At 42.7% G+C, this 17,422-nt stretch overlaps 2 protein-coding genes across 4 annotated transcripts; one reads left to right on the top strand and one right to left on the bottom strand.

The window, feature by feature from the left end:
- Positions 1-2,471: 2,471 nt before the first annotated feature.
- LOC116250454 (uncharacterized) lies at positions 2,472-4,757 on the top strand. Of its 3 annotated transcripts, none has more exons than XM_050079673.1 (2): positions 2,472-3,652; positions 3,923-4,757. In XM_050079673.1, the coding sequence occupies exons 1-2, from the start codon at positions 2,665-2,667 to the stop codon at positions 4,576-4,578; spliced, it is 1,644 nt and encodes a 547-aa protein (XP_049935630.1). In that variant the 5' UTR covers positions 2,472-2,664; the 3' UTR covers positions 4,579-4,757. The 3 variants fall into 3 exon arrangements, with proteins under 3 accessions (XP_049935630.1, XP_031479940.1, XP_031479937.1); XM_031624080.2 differs by having other exon boundaries at positions 2,472-4,133; positions 4,208-4,389; XM_031624077.2 differs by having other exon boundaries at positions 2,472-4,757.
- A 7,946-nt stretch (positions 4,758-12,703) lies between these two features.
- LOC116247273 (vacuolar protein 8-like) lies at positions 12,704-14,751 on the bottom strand. Its single transcript, XM_031619342.2, has one exon. The coding sequence runs from the start codon at positions 14,605-14,607 to the stop codon at positions 12,808-12,810; it is 1,800 nt and encodes a 599-aa protein (XP_031475202.1). The 5' UTR covers positions 14,608-14,751; the 3' UTR covers positions 12,704-12,807.
- Positions 14,752-17,422: the final 2,671 nt, after the last annotated feature.

The following is a 17,422-nucleotide window of genomic DNA, read 5'->3' as shown; positions in this document are numbered from 1 at the left end:
CCAACTTCACGGGTTTAATTTCTCAGTTCTTTCGGGTCGGGTCAGGTATAGGTCGGTACAAACCCTATATCCAAACCTTTGCAGGTCCAAATCCAAATGTTGTTGGAAGTAGAGCAGTACAAATTGAATTCGGTACACCCCAAGGCAAAAAGTCGGTCCAAATCCGATATACTCGCAGGCGGCTGGCTTGACCTCTTGTGAAGCAAAGGGAAAAAGGCAAACCAATTCACGCGGTTTAGTTCGGGACCCACACCTACTTTCGTACTGGATCCGAGCAAAGCATCTTGTTCAAATAGAGAAGACGACCAACTGGCTTGTCTTGCTCCACCACTTCTTTGCAATCGCATACAAGGCTAAGACCCTCATGTCATATGCGCTTATATTTTTGTAATGTGCCTTTAAATAAGGCGATTATCTGTCATGCTTAATTTGGACCAATGCATTCTTTGACTAGTGGCAGTTGTCGTCTTCTTATTTCACCAATGAGAATGTTCCGAATTTGTATGAACATTCTGTTTTCTCAATTTTTGGGTTTTACTTTTGTGTTTTGTCTCCGTAATGGGAACTTACTTTGACAACTCCACTTAACTAGTTACATCAGGAGATGCAGACCTTGAATTGAAGGTCCATTTTTTTCAACCCACACACATTTAGGCCTTTGAAAAATTGTAGTGAGATGCCGTTCGCGTTGGGTTGAAACCATAACAACGTCCATTTGGCTGGACTAATGATGCAACGAACAAAGTTGAATGACTATTTTTTTGGTGCAGTATTTGTTGGCTACTTAACAAAGCCCTCACCTTTCCTCATATTCCCTTAACATAATATATCTGCTTTCGGTGGTGATACATTCGCTATGTTTTAACTTGCAAATTCGATACCACCTCCCCCCTTTTTTTGCAGTATAGGAAGTTGACGTTCTAACAATTCAAAACAAAAACTGGTTGCTTATTATTGCACCAATCCCCTTGAAAATTTTTTTACTGAAATCTGACCTATTGTTTTTTTTTATACTATAAAAAAATGTATAATATTGTAACTAAATTATAAATCAAGCAGTCCAACATACTTGTATGTATATATATATATGGTTGACTTGTGGCCTGACCAACTCTCCAGGTTGTCAAAAAATTAGAAGAAAAAAGGAAGAACATCAGCGTGGAAGTGATATTTAAGGACTGCAGAAGAATATGACGTAACTTATTCGAAAATACTTTGCTTCGATTGTATTCTTCTTCATGATGTGGTCGATCATAAGTTTAATTACTTGATATACTGTTTCAATTGGTTGCTATTAAGTACTCGCACGTGGGCAAGAAGTTGTTGTAATTTTCTAATATGGAATCAAATGATAGAATACTCTTTTACTTCCAAACGAGAGGAATAATTAGTGGGAGACTGCTGAAGTGATGATTGATTCGAAGGTCAACTTCGATCAGAATAACAAATATCGACCAAGTTTGGAAAAGGGCAGACAGCATTTACAAATCTTGATTCTTGCAGATGAAATCATACTTTTTGGCGTACATCTTCCGGAGTCTAGGAATGAGGATATGAAAAAAAGGTTCAGATGAATCGGATGTTTGGTTCGAATATGACTTTCTAATGATTGGATTCGGCAAGACAATTCAAATCCGATTATTAGCTCAACGCCAATGTGGACAAAAGCTTTTCTTGTTGAATCTGTTAAACATTAAGAAAATTCCCATGTATGTATTATATTGCAGAGCTCTCTGATTTATATTTGACTCCGTTTTATTGGATCCATTTAGATTTGAATTCTGATTTTCATATTTGAGATTTGATATACTGGGATCTAGTCCAGACACAGTCCATTTTTGCCACTAACCATGGCTGACGTAAGCGAGTTTCCTGTTCAAAGGCAATGGCAGAGCATCTATTATAAAATAAGATTACCCTTTTGTCCTACACTTCTTAAAGCATAAAAGAATTTTATGCTTTGATGGATGCTTTTCTATCTTGTTGACATTTATGCATATAGTTACATGTTAGTGTGCAAGTGCTTCTAGTTCTTTGATATGTGTGTGTGAGTGTTTTATGTGAGTGTCCATGTGAATGTGCATGGCTGTTTATAAGGCAGACAAAACCATATTTGAGTAGTAGAACTGTAATGCTACTGAAGATGACACAAGCTCATAAACCTTATGTATGGGTACATGACATGAGAGCTCAAAGTACATAGGGGCCAAAGGCCTTGCCTCCTCTGCGTCAAAGAGAATCATTATCATAGTTTCTGTGGAAGCATCAAGAACTTCTAAACGGGACAAATTAAATATGTAACGCATTTGAGACCTAGAACCGTCGCCTAAACGCATCGAGAGATCGATGAAAAATGGAGAGCCGGGATTGATCTGACCCCAAGAATCTAACGTTCCAATGTCGGTGGTGGAAGTCCAACGGCTATATTTCCACTAACGGTCAAGAAACCTTTAAACCCTCCCTCCCCGAGACACACTCACTTCATTGCAAAGAGAGAAAGAAAATTGGCTCCCAAGGCGCTATTTTCTTTCTATGTTTTTTTCAAGAACTCCATTTGTGTAGAAAAGTTTCATCCGACCCGACCACCTTCTTCTTGTTGTCGTTCTTCTCCTTCTTCGTGATCGGAAACTTGGGTTTCTCTTTTTACAGAAAGAGGCGATCAGAATGTTGGCGTTCACCGAAGCCACGGATACCCCAAACATTCATGTTTTCGACAACGCCGCCTTTTCTGATGATGAAGAAGAGGACAAAGAAGAGATGGCCACCGTAAACGTCTCGTGGGGGTCACCTCGGCCGAGCTTCTTCGATTCGATGGAATCGGACTCCGGCAAGGAAAACCGGAGCCCGGACGCTTTCTCATCGGTTGCCTATTCTTGGCGGCCGCAGAAGCCGCTTAAGCCTCAATCTGGAACCACTGTGGAGAAGCCCTTGAAATCGATCCTGAAAAATGGTGTTTCTTCTGCGGCCAAGAACACGTCCGAGAGCGACAGGATTTCTGCAGGGATCGAAGATATTGAGAACCAGATCAGGCGTTTGACGGGAAAATTGGCCGAGCTCCGACTCCAACAAGCAGCGGCTGCCGAAGCAGAGGGGCAGGCACAGGGGAAGCAGCATGCAGAATGTGAAAAGAACAAGGGAGAAAAGGAAAAGAAGCGGGAAGTGGAGGTCATGGTTGGAGATTCCTGCAATCTCCAGACTGCAGCCTGCGTGAAGCAGCCGGTGAGGCGGGGAAGAATTGTGGCGGCCAAGTTCATGACGGGCGTCGCATCCTTGCATAAGAAAATGGTGGAGTTGCAGGAACCGCCAACCAGATTCCAGCAAGACCGCCGTAAATCTTGCTTCACAAGGCTTCCTTTAGAAGAGCAAAAGGAAATGAGGAAAGTCTCGAGGAGTCTGAGCCTCAGTCCTCGAAAACCTGCGCCACGGATTTTCAAAATCAGTGGTTTCCCCACAGTTGGAGCAAAAGTTCCGGTAAGAAAAGCCGATGTTACCACATTAGCCAAACCTAAGGCTCTCTTCCCAGACAATGTAGCAGGTAGCGGCCGAAGAGACTACTCCGGAAAAGTACCTGATCAACCGATCGCCTCGCTACAAAGTCGCCGGAAATCGTGCTACTACAAGTTGCCCAAGGAAAGTGTTGAGAAGGCTAAAGGTCCGAGAAGCTCAAGCTTGAGTCCTAAAAAACCACGACCATCGGTCTCAAAAACTCCGGGATTCTTGACGGTTGGATCGAAACAACCTGTGAAGAGAGATGGACTTACCAATTTAACACAGCCTAAGACTCTCTTCCCAGACAATGTAGCAGGTATCGGCCGAAGAGACTACTCCGGGAAAGTTCCTGATCAACCGATCGCCTCGCTGCAAATTCGCCGGAAATCGTGCTACTACAAGTTGCCCAAGGAAGGTATTGAGAAAGCTAAAGGTCCAAGAAGCTCAAGCTTGAGTCCAAAAAAACCACGACCATCGATCTCAAAAACTCCGGGATTCTTGACGGTTGGATCGAAAAAACCTGTGAAGAGAGATGGAGTTATCAATTTAACACAGCCTAAAACCCTCTTTCAGGGAGAAGAAGCTGGCGGCGGAAGAAAACCAGTGGCTGGGAATATGAAAAGCTCGAGGGTCGTCGGCAGCCGGTATGTTAAGACTTCTACCGTGTCTAAAAAAGGCGTAGCTGCATGTGGCTCACAGACTAACCTGAAAGTCATAGGCAAACAGTCGTTGCAGGCAAGCAGAAAGGAAGTAGCTAAGAAAACAGGAGGGGAGGCTAGAAGACAACCAGCGAAGGAGGTTCTTGACGCCGATAATGGAACGGTTGACAATGGAGAGCCTGTAACTCCCCAGAAACCTGAGCAGGAAAGTCCGGCACCCCGTCGGAAGATGTGGATGCAAGAATCTCCAGTCACCGCCATGGCCAATCTTCTTCCCAAGATCAGAACAATCCGAACGACGCCAGAAAGCCCTCGTGATTCAGGCTGCGTCAAGAGAGCTGTAGACCGCATTGGGATGTTATCATACTTTCAGGAAGATGAATTGGTATCAAGTAGATCGCTTGATCCCCTCTCTTTTGTGGAAGAATGAAACAGTCAGAGACTTCGAATAAGACGATATGAATGTAACTAGTTCATGATTCCCATTGTTTTTTTTTTTTTTTTACTGTTATGATAATCGTGCAAAGTTTAGTGTGCTATCATCATATATACTATTGATGGTACAATAATGTTGAACCTGAACGGATGAAGAAAGAATTGAAAATATATAAACTACTTCGTTGAGATGTGAAAGAACAAGGTTTTTTTATTACAATCGTCGCATGTATATCATTCAGCATTCAATGAGTCCGTGATGTTTCCTTAGTCTGTCATTCTACGTATGCTGCACTGCGCCTTTTTCTTAGCGACGTTAGATCTGCAAGGGATAAGATACATAAATATACAGGAGTGCAGATAGAGTTAATATTAGGGAAGTTTCTGATTCAGACGATGATCCCCACAAAAATAAAGATCGACTTCAAGTGTAGTTCTACTTTGGCTTTGTGCAAAGGGTTTTGAGCGATCTCTGTGTCGTTTCTCATTTCAGATTGGTCCTTATTCAACGTTGAAAATGCTTCCAACCCTGTTCTCTCTTATGCTTTATGAGCACTAACTGCTTCAAGATGAACAAAGATGGAGCATGTACGGTCAAAGAGCTACCTTAGAAATGAGAAAGCATGAAAATTGTACCTGTAACTCTTTTCAGATCAGTCGCCACTTCATGTGAACAGTTTTTAAGTCTCTTTTCTTTGCTGGTATAATTTGCTTGTGACCTGGATCTTTTCTTATTGTAACAATTTTTTTGCAACTGAGTTTGTTGATGTTCAGGCGTTATTACAATGATTGCCGCAGGCAAGGAGATTTTACTCTGTTTCTTTTTCAGGTCAGTCACATTTCACTGAACAACTATTTCAGGCTCTTTCCTTTGCTGCTTCATGTGCTTCTAACTTGAATCTGTTACAAACTATTTTATCAATAGCGTTCTATGCAACTGATTTTATTTATGTGTGGGCTTTAATACCCAAACCACCAACTTTCTTGAATGCTGTGAGATTTTCATCTGATTATAGAAACTGCTTCAAGATGAATAAAGATGGAGCTTGTGCGGGCAAAGGGCTATTTGAATGGTGCAAAGTGTGAATATGGTACACTGTTTCTAATTTCAGTTCAGTCACCACTGCGTATGAACAATTTTTCTTAACCTGGATCCTGTTTATAAGAGAACTTTTATTGCAGCATGTTTTGCAACTGATTTTGTTGATGTGCACCAAATTTAGTTCATCGTGTCATAGCTTTTCATCTTATTACAATGGTTTTGCTGCAGGCAAGGAGCTGTTTAGTGTGCTCAAGTGTGAAGGTTGTTCCCTGTTTCTTTTTTCAGATTAGTCACTTCGTGTGAACAATTTTTTCAGGTTCCTTCCTTTGCTGATATAATTTGCTTATGACCTGGATCAGTTATAAACGATCTTATCACAGCGTTCTTTGCAACTGATTTTGTTTAGTGCAGTTTCTAGTTCCCAAATCACCTAGTTTTTCAACAACGTCAGCTTATGTTGTTGCGAAAAAGAAACCAGTGGATATCCAAATTGTTCTGCTTCTACATGGATGACATTTCACACCCAATAACTCAAACAGGGGTGTGAAATCAAATTGTGCTCATTGCTAAAATTCAGATATGCTGTCACAAGTGGCGATTGAAGCATGCATTTGAGAAATTGAGGATGGTCACAACTCAAAAATTAGACCTCAGAAGGCATAACCTGCGGGAGTTGTTTAACTTTCTACGGCAAATAGAAGGGGCGTTGAAGGCTGAAATGGTTGAACTTTACATGCAGATGAGTTCGCTATAGTTATGATCAAAATTTCACCAAGAAATTGGTCTCAAGCTTTGAGAAAAATCAAGTTATATTTTGCCCACTGAGATGATATCTGTATTATGTCTGTAGCTTCACAAGTTCCAGACCCAGACATGCCATTGACATTGCCAACAAAACCAACCTTTTCTTGACATGTATGTGAGATACTGAATATTGTCTTTCTCCTTTATGACTAGGAAAACTTTACCACCCCATGATCCTGCTTCTTGACAGAGAAAGCCCGGTGAACCCTGTGATGGACAACACCATGGAAAGGCTCAGGCTGGAGAGCAGTATGTCCGCAACTTCATATAGGATTTACGCTCCACAACCTTTGCAGCTTTCTTCCTGTCACCTGCTGTGATATACATAGCACCCCTCTTCGCCACCTGGTTTATATACATGAAGGGGTTATAATTCTCATGAACAGTATTTATTTTAACTATTTTAACATAACAATTCCGTCCATCCAATGAAGAAGAAGAATGCCAATGAAGTCTGCGAGGTAGTATTCTGATTTTAATGCAGTTTCTGCATGTCAGATCCAAACAGAATGTTAACCATCCCAAATTGGATTCAGATGTAGCTAACAAAATTCAACCATTGCCTAATGTTTTTGCACCTTTCAAGTTTTCCATTTTTAAATGCAGGATTTTCTAGAATATATATGAAACTTACGTGACTACATTTGGTGTCTGTTCAAGTCAAATTCGCTCACCAGGGTCATCTGATCTATCACGATGAATGGTTGATAAATAAATAAGAAGAGAAAAGGTGATGGGTGTTTTTGTTATTTGCCATCAATTTACATATTTTTCTTCTTATTTTTCTCAAAACTCCATTCATCACAATATATCCGATGTCCCTCATGATTGAGCTGGGTAACTAAGTAGCAGCGTACCACTTGGTCACCATATGTGGAAGTTGCATCTTGGTTAAACCCAAAAAAAAAAAGCTTCTGTTCTTAACTTACAACCAACATACTTGCTATCATTTTAATAGCATTTAAGCAGAACAGACGTTAAAATTGTTAAAGGTTTATAGAGCTTCCAGTCCATTTTTTCCTTTTCCTCTTTCTTCATATACATAACTAGAAGTCCTAAGAAGCAAACCATCGCGATTATTAGAAGTAATCGAACACGAGTGGCTTCTTCACCCACTTTTCTGCCAATATTTCAAATTTGAAGTGTTCTAAGCCAGAAGCAGCCACCTGTTATACCGGTTCGTCCTGGTGTGCACCCGGCAATGGGTGAAAAGCAGCCTACGACTCACATCTTGTAGTCCAAGAAACGCCTACCCTTTTACATCATGTCCTTCATGAAACCTGCGGACATGAACAACAGGCCTTCTTAGGATGTACCTAAGAAACTTAGAAAGCCTGCCGCTCTTATTCAATGAGAATGAATGCACATTAAGTACCCGATACTTCACCCTTTATTCAAAATTTAAGTTCTACTGTTGAGATATCGTTTGTACTGCAACATAGGTCGTGTTTTTTACAATTCGCTCTCTATCTTCAGTAGACATTGTCTTATACGTACACATGGGGATGAACCTACAACTGTAGGGGGTCCCTTGGATTAATGTACTGATCCAATTAGGTGGGCAACCGCCAGCTTCGGATGATGCTCTCTTCATCTGCCACATCAATGGCTTTCAACTCTTCTTATGGGGCCACTATAAGGCATAACTCTTACACCGCAACAGATCTTTGTAGACTAGACTCAGTACTTGGGGATCAGTGCCCAAGTACTCACTGCACAAATTAACCAGATTCTTACTTCAAGTTCTAACAATATGGATGTGATCCCTGCATGGACATTGGAAAAACAGAAAAAGCTGTATTAAACCTGAGAAGACCTTGCCATTTAAAATATGAAAATGATATTTATGGTTATGCTTAAAACTCTTGCAGGGAACCTCATCTATAATGCTCTAGAACAAGTTGGTTGTCCAGATATAGTGCTCTATGTGTATACCTTTACCAGAACATATTTATATATACACCCTAAAATTAGGTGAAGCAAAACTGGGAAAAAGAAAATGAATCATAGAATTCCCTCAACATCTGTTTCCTTTCCTTCGCTATGGTTAGAAATTAGAATTAACCATGTAAAAGTTGTTGGACAATAAAAACGTACCATTAAAATGACGATACTGCAGAAAATTTTCGAGTGCAAAATTGCAGGAGGTCCCTCTGCCCTCTGCCTGATGGATAGTCCGTGGTTACCATCATCCCAGTTGGTCCATGAACGCCAACCGAACTTGTCATGTCAGTAACAGTTAATACCAGTGGATGGCTATGGCGTCATAAATAGCAATACTCGTTATGATCTGATTTAAATGCGGAGACCAGCACTGGTTTCAATTATTGAATGGGAGAATAAATGCATGATGCCCATGGTTTTATAATAAAAAGGATCAAATGCATCTCTTACAATTAATCAATTTTTTCCACTGCTGTAGCTGAACTCGGTTCTTTATTGCTCCAAATGAGATTCCCTCAGCATGGGGAGCTATCAAATGCTACATTAAACAGTTAATAAACTCCCCTCAGATTTAGGGTTGTGTGCCACTGTGCAGTGGGAAGCTATGCGGCTACATAATTTATTTTATAAACATAGTGGTGCCTCTCAAAATCTAAGATTTCTTATATTAGTATTTCTCAGTAACAAATTTCTGGTTCCGCCACAGGAATCATATGTGAGCACAAACAAAATACAGCTTTAAGAGAGTGGACTCTTCTTATCGAATCAAGTGTGTAAAACATTACGGGCTTGTACTTGCGCTTGTCTCTGTGTGTGTGTGTGTATATATGGTATCTATGTTATCTATTTGTTACTTATAGATATGGCCCAATAGAGGAGGATCTGTTGAGCTGCTCCATTTCTCTCTTTCCATTAACCTGTGTTCCCTTCCAAGTGGGGTTCTGGTTTGGACTATACCTAACATTGCCAACATTATAAAGGAAAAAGAAAAGGCATAAAGACCAAAAGGAGGACCTCTTTTGTCCCCCAACACCTATCATTAGGCAATAACTTTCCCCACCGGAACAGCTCCCAATAAAGGCTGGGTGCCCGAAAGAACAAAGCAAGCAAAAAAGGACAAAAGTTTTTCTTTTGTGAGGTTACCGGACGTTGTTATGGTCTAAAGATATGCAAAGAAAACATGAGGATAAACCAAGGAACTTTGAAACCCGGAGATGTCAAAAAGAAAAGCAGCCTTTTGCACTTGGAAAAGCTTAATGATGTCTGCTATGGTTTGGTTGGAGGTAGCAATCAGCCTTTAAGTGCTTGCTTCACGTTTTCGTGACTAATTTTGACTACCACTTAATGATTTTTTAAGGAATCTTTCTAAACACACATGTCAGCCATTGAGTCTTTGTTGAGGTGGTACGTCGAATTTCAAGTAGACAAACGATTCATTTCATTTTCTAGTCCAAATATCCATATATATCTTGAAAGTCAGTTGTTAATATATCATAATGCGGTTTGGATTCAGTTGTACATTTAAAGGTCGGATTTGGATTCGGATGTGATGTGATGTGTGAATTTAAAATCACACTTGGGTATGATATGAGTTTTAATTGTTTATATTGAAATCAGAAATTAAATCCTAGTATATGAGATAATCAGGTATAGTAAATGGTACATTCAATTCGTATTTGATCCATTGGTGAGCATAGATATCACTCACATATGAAACTTTTATCATCTTATGTATGCAAGATTGATATTGAATGGAAAAAAGAAAAATTGCTACTCTGGTCCTCTTTCAATGATGCCTAGAAATGTCCCGATTTATAAGCAACCACTTTGGCCTAAGTGGCGTTTGATGACATGTGAAAACGCTTTGGTGTCTTTTGTCCCTTGTGGATTTAAAAGGGATGGGCAGTTGTTGTTGGAGTAGAGTGATAGCCTCATGAAAGTGTTTCTAGTTTCTTGTGGGGCTAAGAGCCTAATAATTCTTCAATGTTCATTGGACCACTGATGTCTCTGGCTTCTAAATTCCGTGAAAGATTCTTTCCCTTTCTCTCTAAAATGGTCCCAAATTCTTGTAAAAGGCTTGCCCAACAGAGTTACATTTGCAGTCGACCCATTTGCAGAGGCCAACTCCCTCTCATCAAAAATAAGAACATGTATCCGATCTGGTAGGGGGAACGGACACACCTGTTCCGGACAACCCAAATCGCAGGATCGCTCAAGAAAGGACGTACCACGCCCACGGACTCTTGTTGGTTTCCTGTAAAGAGTTCCACTCTCCTCGTTAGTGGCCGGACTGAACACCTTGAAATTCGACGAAAGACGGTCAAGAGTTTTGAGTTCTGGAGACGAAAGAAAATCTTATGAGCAGTGCCAGACCTTCTTATTTGAGTTATTAATTTTAAGAAAATCATATGAGGGGAGATCTCAATTAAGAAAACCCGTTTGTGGTTTCATCCATTGAAAGGTATTTCAGCATTTTGAAAATGCAACTGAATTTTCTACTTTTTCAACTAAATTTGCATCGTTCGATTGGATTTCTTTAAATTTTAAAACCAATCATGCATACAATTCCCATCAAACCTTGCCTTTTCTGTTTCTTCGATCTATTTACTGCTTCCATTTTCGAGGGAAATTAAGCTTAAGCTCGTGCTTGTATAATGTTTCTAATCAAATCCGATCGTACCAACCAAACTCACCGTCGGCTTCCCTTTGGTTGGGATGAAGATATGAGGTGGAGGAGGTATCAAAAATCACAGGGCGTGAGTGGTGTGGTGACATGTGATGCGCGCAGAGGAGACGTTTGCAAGAGAGAGAGAGGCAGGCGGGCAGGCCCTGCAAGCACATGCAGCCAACGCTTCTGGCCCTCTGAATGGCATCGCCACAGCGAAGGCAGGCTCCCTCTTTGCCCTCTCGACTCAGGCTCCCACACCACCCTGAGAGCGACCTTCCACCTCGTCCGCTTTCGCCGCTCTGTCCACTTCGCCCTCCATGTGCGCCCCCACCCCCCTCTCTCTCTCTCTCTAAAAACTTAGGCTAGTCGAGGCCTTACTTTGGGCCCAGTTCTTCAATCGGCCCAATCCACTATCGGCCGCAGTTGCCGGATTTCTACCGGTTTGCCGGAATTCTGCCGTCTATCTTACTTGCCACTTGCAGGATTTTAGTTGTCTTGTCGAGAGAGCCGACAGCATGGGGAATGGCATTTGAACATCATCTTTAAGTTGGTACACTAACGAAGTGATTAATAGGATTCGTTTACTGAAATTCTGCAATTAAATCAGGGAAGAGGAGTATGATTTTCAGGTAATTGGGATTTGTGGAACGAAGATGCGGTTTCCTTGTTGATCGGTTCACGGTTACCGACCGTGGTGAATGAAGGCAATTGTGTAGGGTCAATTTCACGATAACCACTTGGCAATAAAGTTTCGGAAACTGTTTGGATCAAGAAGGGACTTGGTTCTGCTGGTCCCCAGACATCCCCTTTCACCGGCTTATTGGTCCCCAAGGGGAAAAAAAGCAAGCTTTTACATTTATGCATATATATCTTGTGCCTAAAAATAGTATATACTTGTTGTTTTATTATTCGTAGTGTCGTTATTACGGGAATATATCCGCTTTCTTTCGGTTGGTGTGCGTCGTATCTGTCCATCAAAGAATTATTTTAAAATTTAAGAAATAGGACGAAACAGGGTGAATGTTCGTCAACCATGTTCGCTGTAACAGGTTCCCGCTGTTCCGGCTGGCATCTTTCCCGAGCTTCGTTTTTAGTTGAAGCTGCTCGAGAAACAAGGAAACCGCCTCTCGGTCGAGTGGGTACGCCGGAAAGTTTTTTAAATTAACGGCCCGATCCGGACGGGGATCGCGCCGAGCGTTGTGAAAAGAAAACCGACTTCTCCCATTCCTCGATACAACCAAGAGAATGTGACAATGCCTCCAACAAGTACATGATCGCTGCAACTTTTCTTTTGTCGCCAACAAGAGAGAATCGACTGGATGGTATTTCTTTGCAGAGTAGAGTCTTCTTGTTTTTTTGTTCTTTTTCTTTCGTCCGTGTTTAAGAACAAAGTCAGGAAGCAATATGGTATCTTCTTAAATTATTATTGTTATGAAGAATTTCCATGAAATTAAATTGTTATTCTCGTTCAAGAACGCCGGAGTTTCGGGCTTTTTTCTTTTGGAATAAATAGCCACATAAATCAGAGAGCCGAAACCGAGGGTTTAGTTTAGCCTACATAGTAAGAACACGGTCGTGTGTACAAGATGGAAGGAGCATATGGGCGTTTTAGTTTTGTTTGTTTTATGAGAAGCAATGCAATGCATCGTTTACGCTCCCAACTCGCGTAAATAAGAGGTGTGGTTGAGACGTCGCAACACCAAACACAAAATCAAGAAAATTTAAAAGAAGAAAAAGCGAGAAAATTTCTTTTACAAGTTACAGGATCATGATTTCCAAATTCCGTCCAGGATCTTCCGGAACTTGTTGCCGGAGACTCTCCGGACGATCCGTCTTGCCTCTGGGACGTCGCTCTTGGCGAGGCGCTCCACCGACTGAAGCGAGCCGGAGGACGAGATCTTCCGCCTGCCGGCGGGCGAATTAGATATCCAAACCAGAGCGAGCAGAAGGAACTGCCTTACCCGAGAGTCTTCGTCCGTGTCGAGCGCTCGGAGGATGCGGACGGTGCTGCCATCTTCCTGGACGAACCGGCTCCTGTTCTTCGGGACGGTGAGGAGCTCGGAGATCGCCTCCGCAGCCAGGGATTTTACGGTGAGAGACTTGGCTTCGAGTAGCTTCAGCATCTCCGGCATGATTCCGGCTTCTCCCGCGCTTTTCCTCGCGTCTTCAGAGAGCTTCGCGATATCGCGTACGGCTCGAGCTGCCGGCTCCTGTACGGAGAAGTCCCCTCGCCTCAAGATGGCCGGAATTTGGCTGAGGAAACCTGCGTGGAGAACCAGCCTTGCGGAATTTGGCGAGGATGTGAGGTTCCCTATTGTTCGCAATGCGAATTCCCGGCACTTGAGCGACTGTGATCCCAAGACGGAAACAAGCAACGGTATCCCTCCTTCTTTAATGATCGAATTTCTCGCAGAGATGCCGCCGGCCGACATGATTCGAAGGCAATCGGCCGCGCATGCCTGTGCCTCCTCGTCACTGGACTTGAGAAGCCGGAACATGACGGAAGCCACTCCCTCCTCCATCATGAACTGCGCGATCTCCTCCACTCCGGCGAGGTTCCTCAGGATCCCTGCAGCCTCACGCAAGAGTGCCCCCTCCTCCTTCCGGCAAATTGCTAATGCTACTGTGACGCCACCCTGAGACGAGACGGACCACGCGTTCTCGGAGTTCGCGGTGAGCCGGTTCAACAACGTCGCCGCCGCCTCCCTCCCTTGTGCTCCACCGGTTTCTATCATTCTGATAGCCGGGAAGACGACGCCGGCGGCAACGAGCTCCGCCTTGTTCTCCTCGTCCGCCGCAACAGCAGAGAGGATTCCCGCGGATCTCTCGCTCAATTCAGCGTCATCGGACTCGAGAAACGTCACCAGCTGAGCCACGTCCCCAGTCTCGACAACGATCCTCTGGTACTTGTCATCCTCGCGGAGAGTCTCCTCGAGAGTGCGGAGGGCGTCCGACTTCATCGCTCTGCTTCCGATCTGGACTCGAGTGAACAAGTCGCGAACGAAGAAGCGCATGTCCTCCTTCGAAGCCCCTGTCGGTGGCCGGGAAACAACGAGCGCAAGTGCGTGGCCCCCCAGCGTCCCTGCCTTGTAGATGCCGTCGATGTGCCGGAGGTGCACGTCGAGACGGCCGGAGAGCCCGTCGAGGTCGCTCTGCATCAGCAGTTTCCCGCTGTAAGACAGTTCCGTGCAGCTTCGCGCCAGAGCAGCACAGTCCGTCAGCGTCGACAGAATCTCCGGCGCTGCCACGTCCGGAATTTCCCCTTCGGCAGAGGCGGAGGCCGAGGCCGAGGACGAGGCGAGGAGAAGAAGGGCGTTGGAGAGGTCGCAGCGCAGCCGCTCGAGCTTGGCGCGAATGGACTGCCATTTTGCCGCGAAGGCTCTGGTCGACTGGGTGAGCGCCGTCACAACCACGATTAGGTCCAAGGCACGCTGGAGATCGTTATCTGGTTGCTGGAATCTCCCCTTCTGCTCGTCATGTTCCTCCGGTCGCCCCGCATCGCTTCCCTGCTCCCCCATTTCCACTTTCACGACGCTACAAGAAAGAAAGTAACGAGATGGCTTCATTTACGGCTGTACAGCGGCCATGGATACCGGAATTCGTCCTCCATCATCGCCGGAACCATATAGAGAAGGAGAGCTAGTGAGCGAGCGGAGAGAAAGATGGCACCCGATCTGTCTGCTAACGGGATGGTCGTGTGGCTGGAGGATAAATGCAGGAGAGTGACGGGCAGAGGAAGAGGGGTGACGGTTGTGTGGGTCTGTCGGGCCATAATTACGAGCGAGTCCTCAGTCGATGGGCAGTCTGTTCTTGCTTATCGTGGAAGAGAAGCAAGGGACGGCGGAGGGTAATTTGGTAACTTAGCAATGGCTAAAATTCGGATACAGGAGGACATCGTGGTCGTGTTCCTCACTCCCCCCGTGATGGAGGTCGTGTGTTCCAACTTTTTAACCCTAATTTTGAAAATGGCCATTGAATAATAATATAACAAACAAACTTCCATGATGCATGGATATTGGATATAAGATATGCGCTTAAAACCGAATCTGAATCCTACGCTGAGCAGATATTTTTTATTTTAAACTGAATTTGAATATGAGAACCCAATCTGATTTCTTCATCGGATGTTCAATTTTTTTTAGTATCCGACTTTCTTGAAACAGATATCTGATCCAAATTCAATCTATTAATATCATTAGTGATATCAAAGCAATCAAACACAGCCTCAAGACTTCCCATTTTTTATAATACGATTGTATCTTAAATCAGACACCTCCAACATGGAAGGTAAAATGTATCGTGTCAGCACCAACTTTTTTATAAAGCAACGTTTTGAATTTGATAATCTGGTTTTATGAGCAAAAGGACATTACTATGTTGTCTTCCTGTTCAAAAATTTTGTTTTCGGGAGCGTGAATCTCTTGCTCCTAATTTCAAAACATCAGGCACTCGTGCTTCTAATTATGCTAATATATCAGCGACAGGTTTTCTTGCTGCTCAACAAGGATCTCCTTCTAAACTCCAAGTCAGAAACATCAGACAAGTTATGGTTGATGTATTTTTCTTGTTCTCCATTTTTCTGTAATCGACGAAACAGATGCTTTCCAAAGTCCCGAAACAATGTGTTTTTCGAATTGGAAAGGCACCATGGAGAAACTGCAAAAGTTTCAAACCAGATTTCTATTTTACAGTTTTCCTAGAAAACCAACCGTCTGCATCAAGAACTCCATAAACTTGAGGCCCTTTTTGGAGGATAAGAGCACAAGGTTGGCATCTAAGTGAAAATTCTTTTTCTTTTCTTCTTCAATTTAGCAACAAGGTCTAGTACAAACTACTCAAAGTTCAGCTTTTGGGGAACACTGTGGGCAATTCACATCACATCTTGTTTAGTTACTTTATCCTTCAGATCAGATGTTGTGAGAAGAGGGCAACCTTTTAGTTATGGTAAGTACATACCTGCAACAAGGATGCTTCAACTAGAATCACATTTCTAGGGCTCCCCAAAGCTAGATCCTTTGAACACATAATTAGTCATGGGTTTGGTTTTTAAAATAATTACAAAAAGAAGCTAAAACTTCTGGAAAAATAACAAGAAACATGCTCAGATTTCAAACATCTTCATTAGATGGCCTGCCTGCTCCAATGCAGGTTGTTACTAAAACGGGGGAAAAAGAAAAACTTTGAAAGCCCATCATTTTGTGAAATTTTCCTCAATTTTGGAGATGGCCTTGGATGATAATGAGGCTCAATGTATAGGTAAGTGGACAAGACTTTGGAGTTTCCTTTCCCTTAAAGTCCATATCTTGGAAAAGAAAATGAAGACCTTCAACCACCACAATCTCTTAAGAAGCAGGGAAAAATAATGACTCATGATCTCCTTTGTTTTTCCCTGGACAATTGAAGGAACAGCAAGTTCTTACTGCCCTTGCATCTTTAGCTTTAGTATGCTCAACAACCACGCATTTTTCAGATTTTTAGTATGACCCACTAATCATGCTCTCTCATATGAAAGCTGCAGCATCTTACAAGGGTAAAAATTCCCTTCAAAGATATAAGAATTTTTTTAGCAGTCTTTCTACTGTTGGAGTTAGGGCTGCAAATGTGCCAGATCTGCTAGGAGAATTTTGTCATTTTCTGTTGCGCCGAATCCGATTCCCATGCAATGCCCAATGTAATTTTCTGCCCCGAACCCGACTGCTTTGCATCTCTGAATTTGGGAAGGAATCATTTCCAAGCATGAAGTCTCTTTTGTCATCTCTGTGCTAACCTGTGACATGTAAAACCAAAGATTGCTGTACTAGGAAGATATGAGTAGCCAATTTCTCTTGGTGTTCTCTGCCTTTTCCTTATTGTCGAGTGGAATTTCTAATGCCCGAACTCAGGGAAGATGTATAGTCATTATTACATTCAACAGGTCAGTTCTGATTAGTCATATGCAAAGTTGGGTTTGAGTTTAAATCTATAAAGAGCCACAGAGACACATTCCAGCATTGTTGTGTAATCTTGTTTTGATTTAACACCCATGTGACTAGCTGAATCCAGATTGGCTAACTGAATGATGAACCATTTGGTTTTAGATCACTACTAAATCTGCCTGATTGGAGCAAGTGGATTAAGATTGGCGCCAATCCAGTCATCTCATTGTCAATTGTCCAACAAAACAAAGAAAAACCATGTCAACTACTGACCTGGTGTTTGGATGACACCTCAAAGCCAGGTTTTGGAGGTAAAATCTGGTTTTGTGTCCAAAACCAGGTTTTTGGAGTGTTTAGGTGTCAAAACTGAGTGTAAGAAAAACCCAATTTTGACAAAACCTGGTTTTATAAAAAGGAGTAAAAAAACCAGGTTTTGGGTGTATCACCCAAACCCCAAAAAAAAAAG

The sequence above is a fragment of the Nymphaea colorata genome, chromosome 1 (genome assembly GCF_008831285.2).
Source record: "Nymphaea colorata isolate Beijing-Zhang1983 chromosome 1, ASM883128v2, whole genome shotgun sequence".
Lineage (NCBI taxonomy): Eukaryota > Viridiplantae > Streptophyta > Magnoliopsida > Nymphaeales > Nymphaeaceae > Nymphaea > Nymphaea colorata.
Note: the sequence above shows the minus strand (reverse complement) of the source record. Positions and strands in the feature narration are given on the sequence as shown.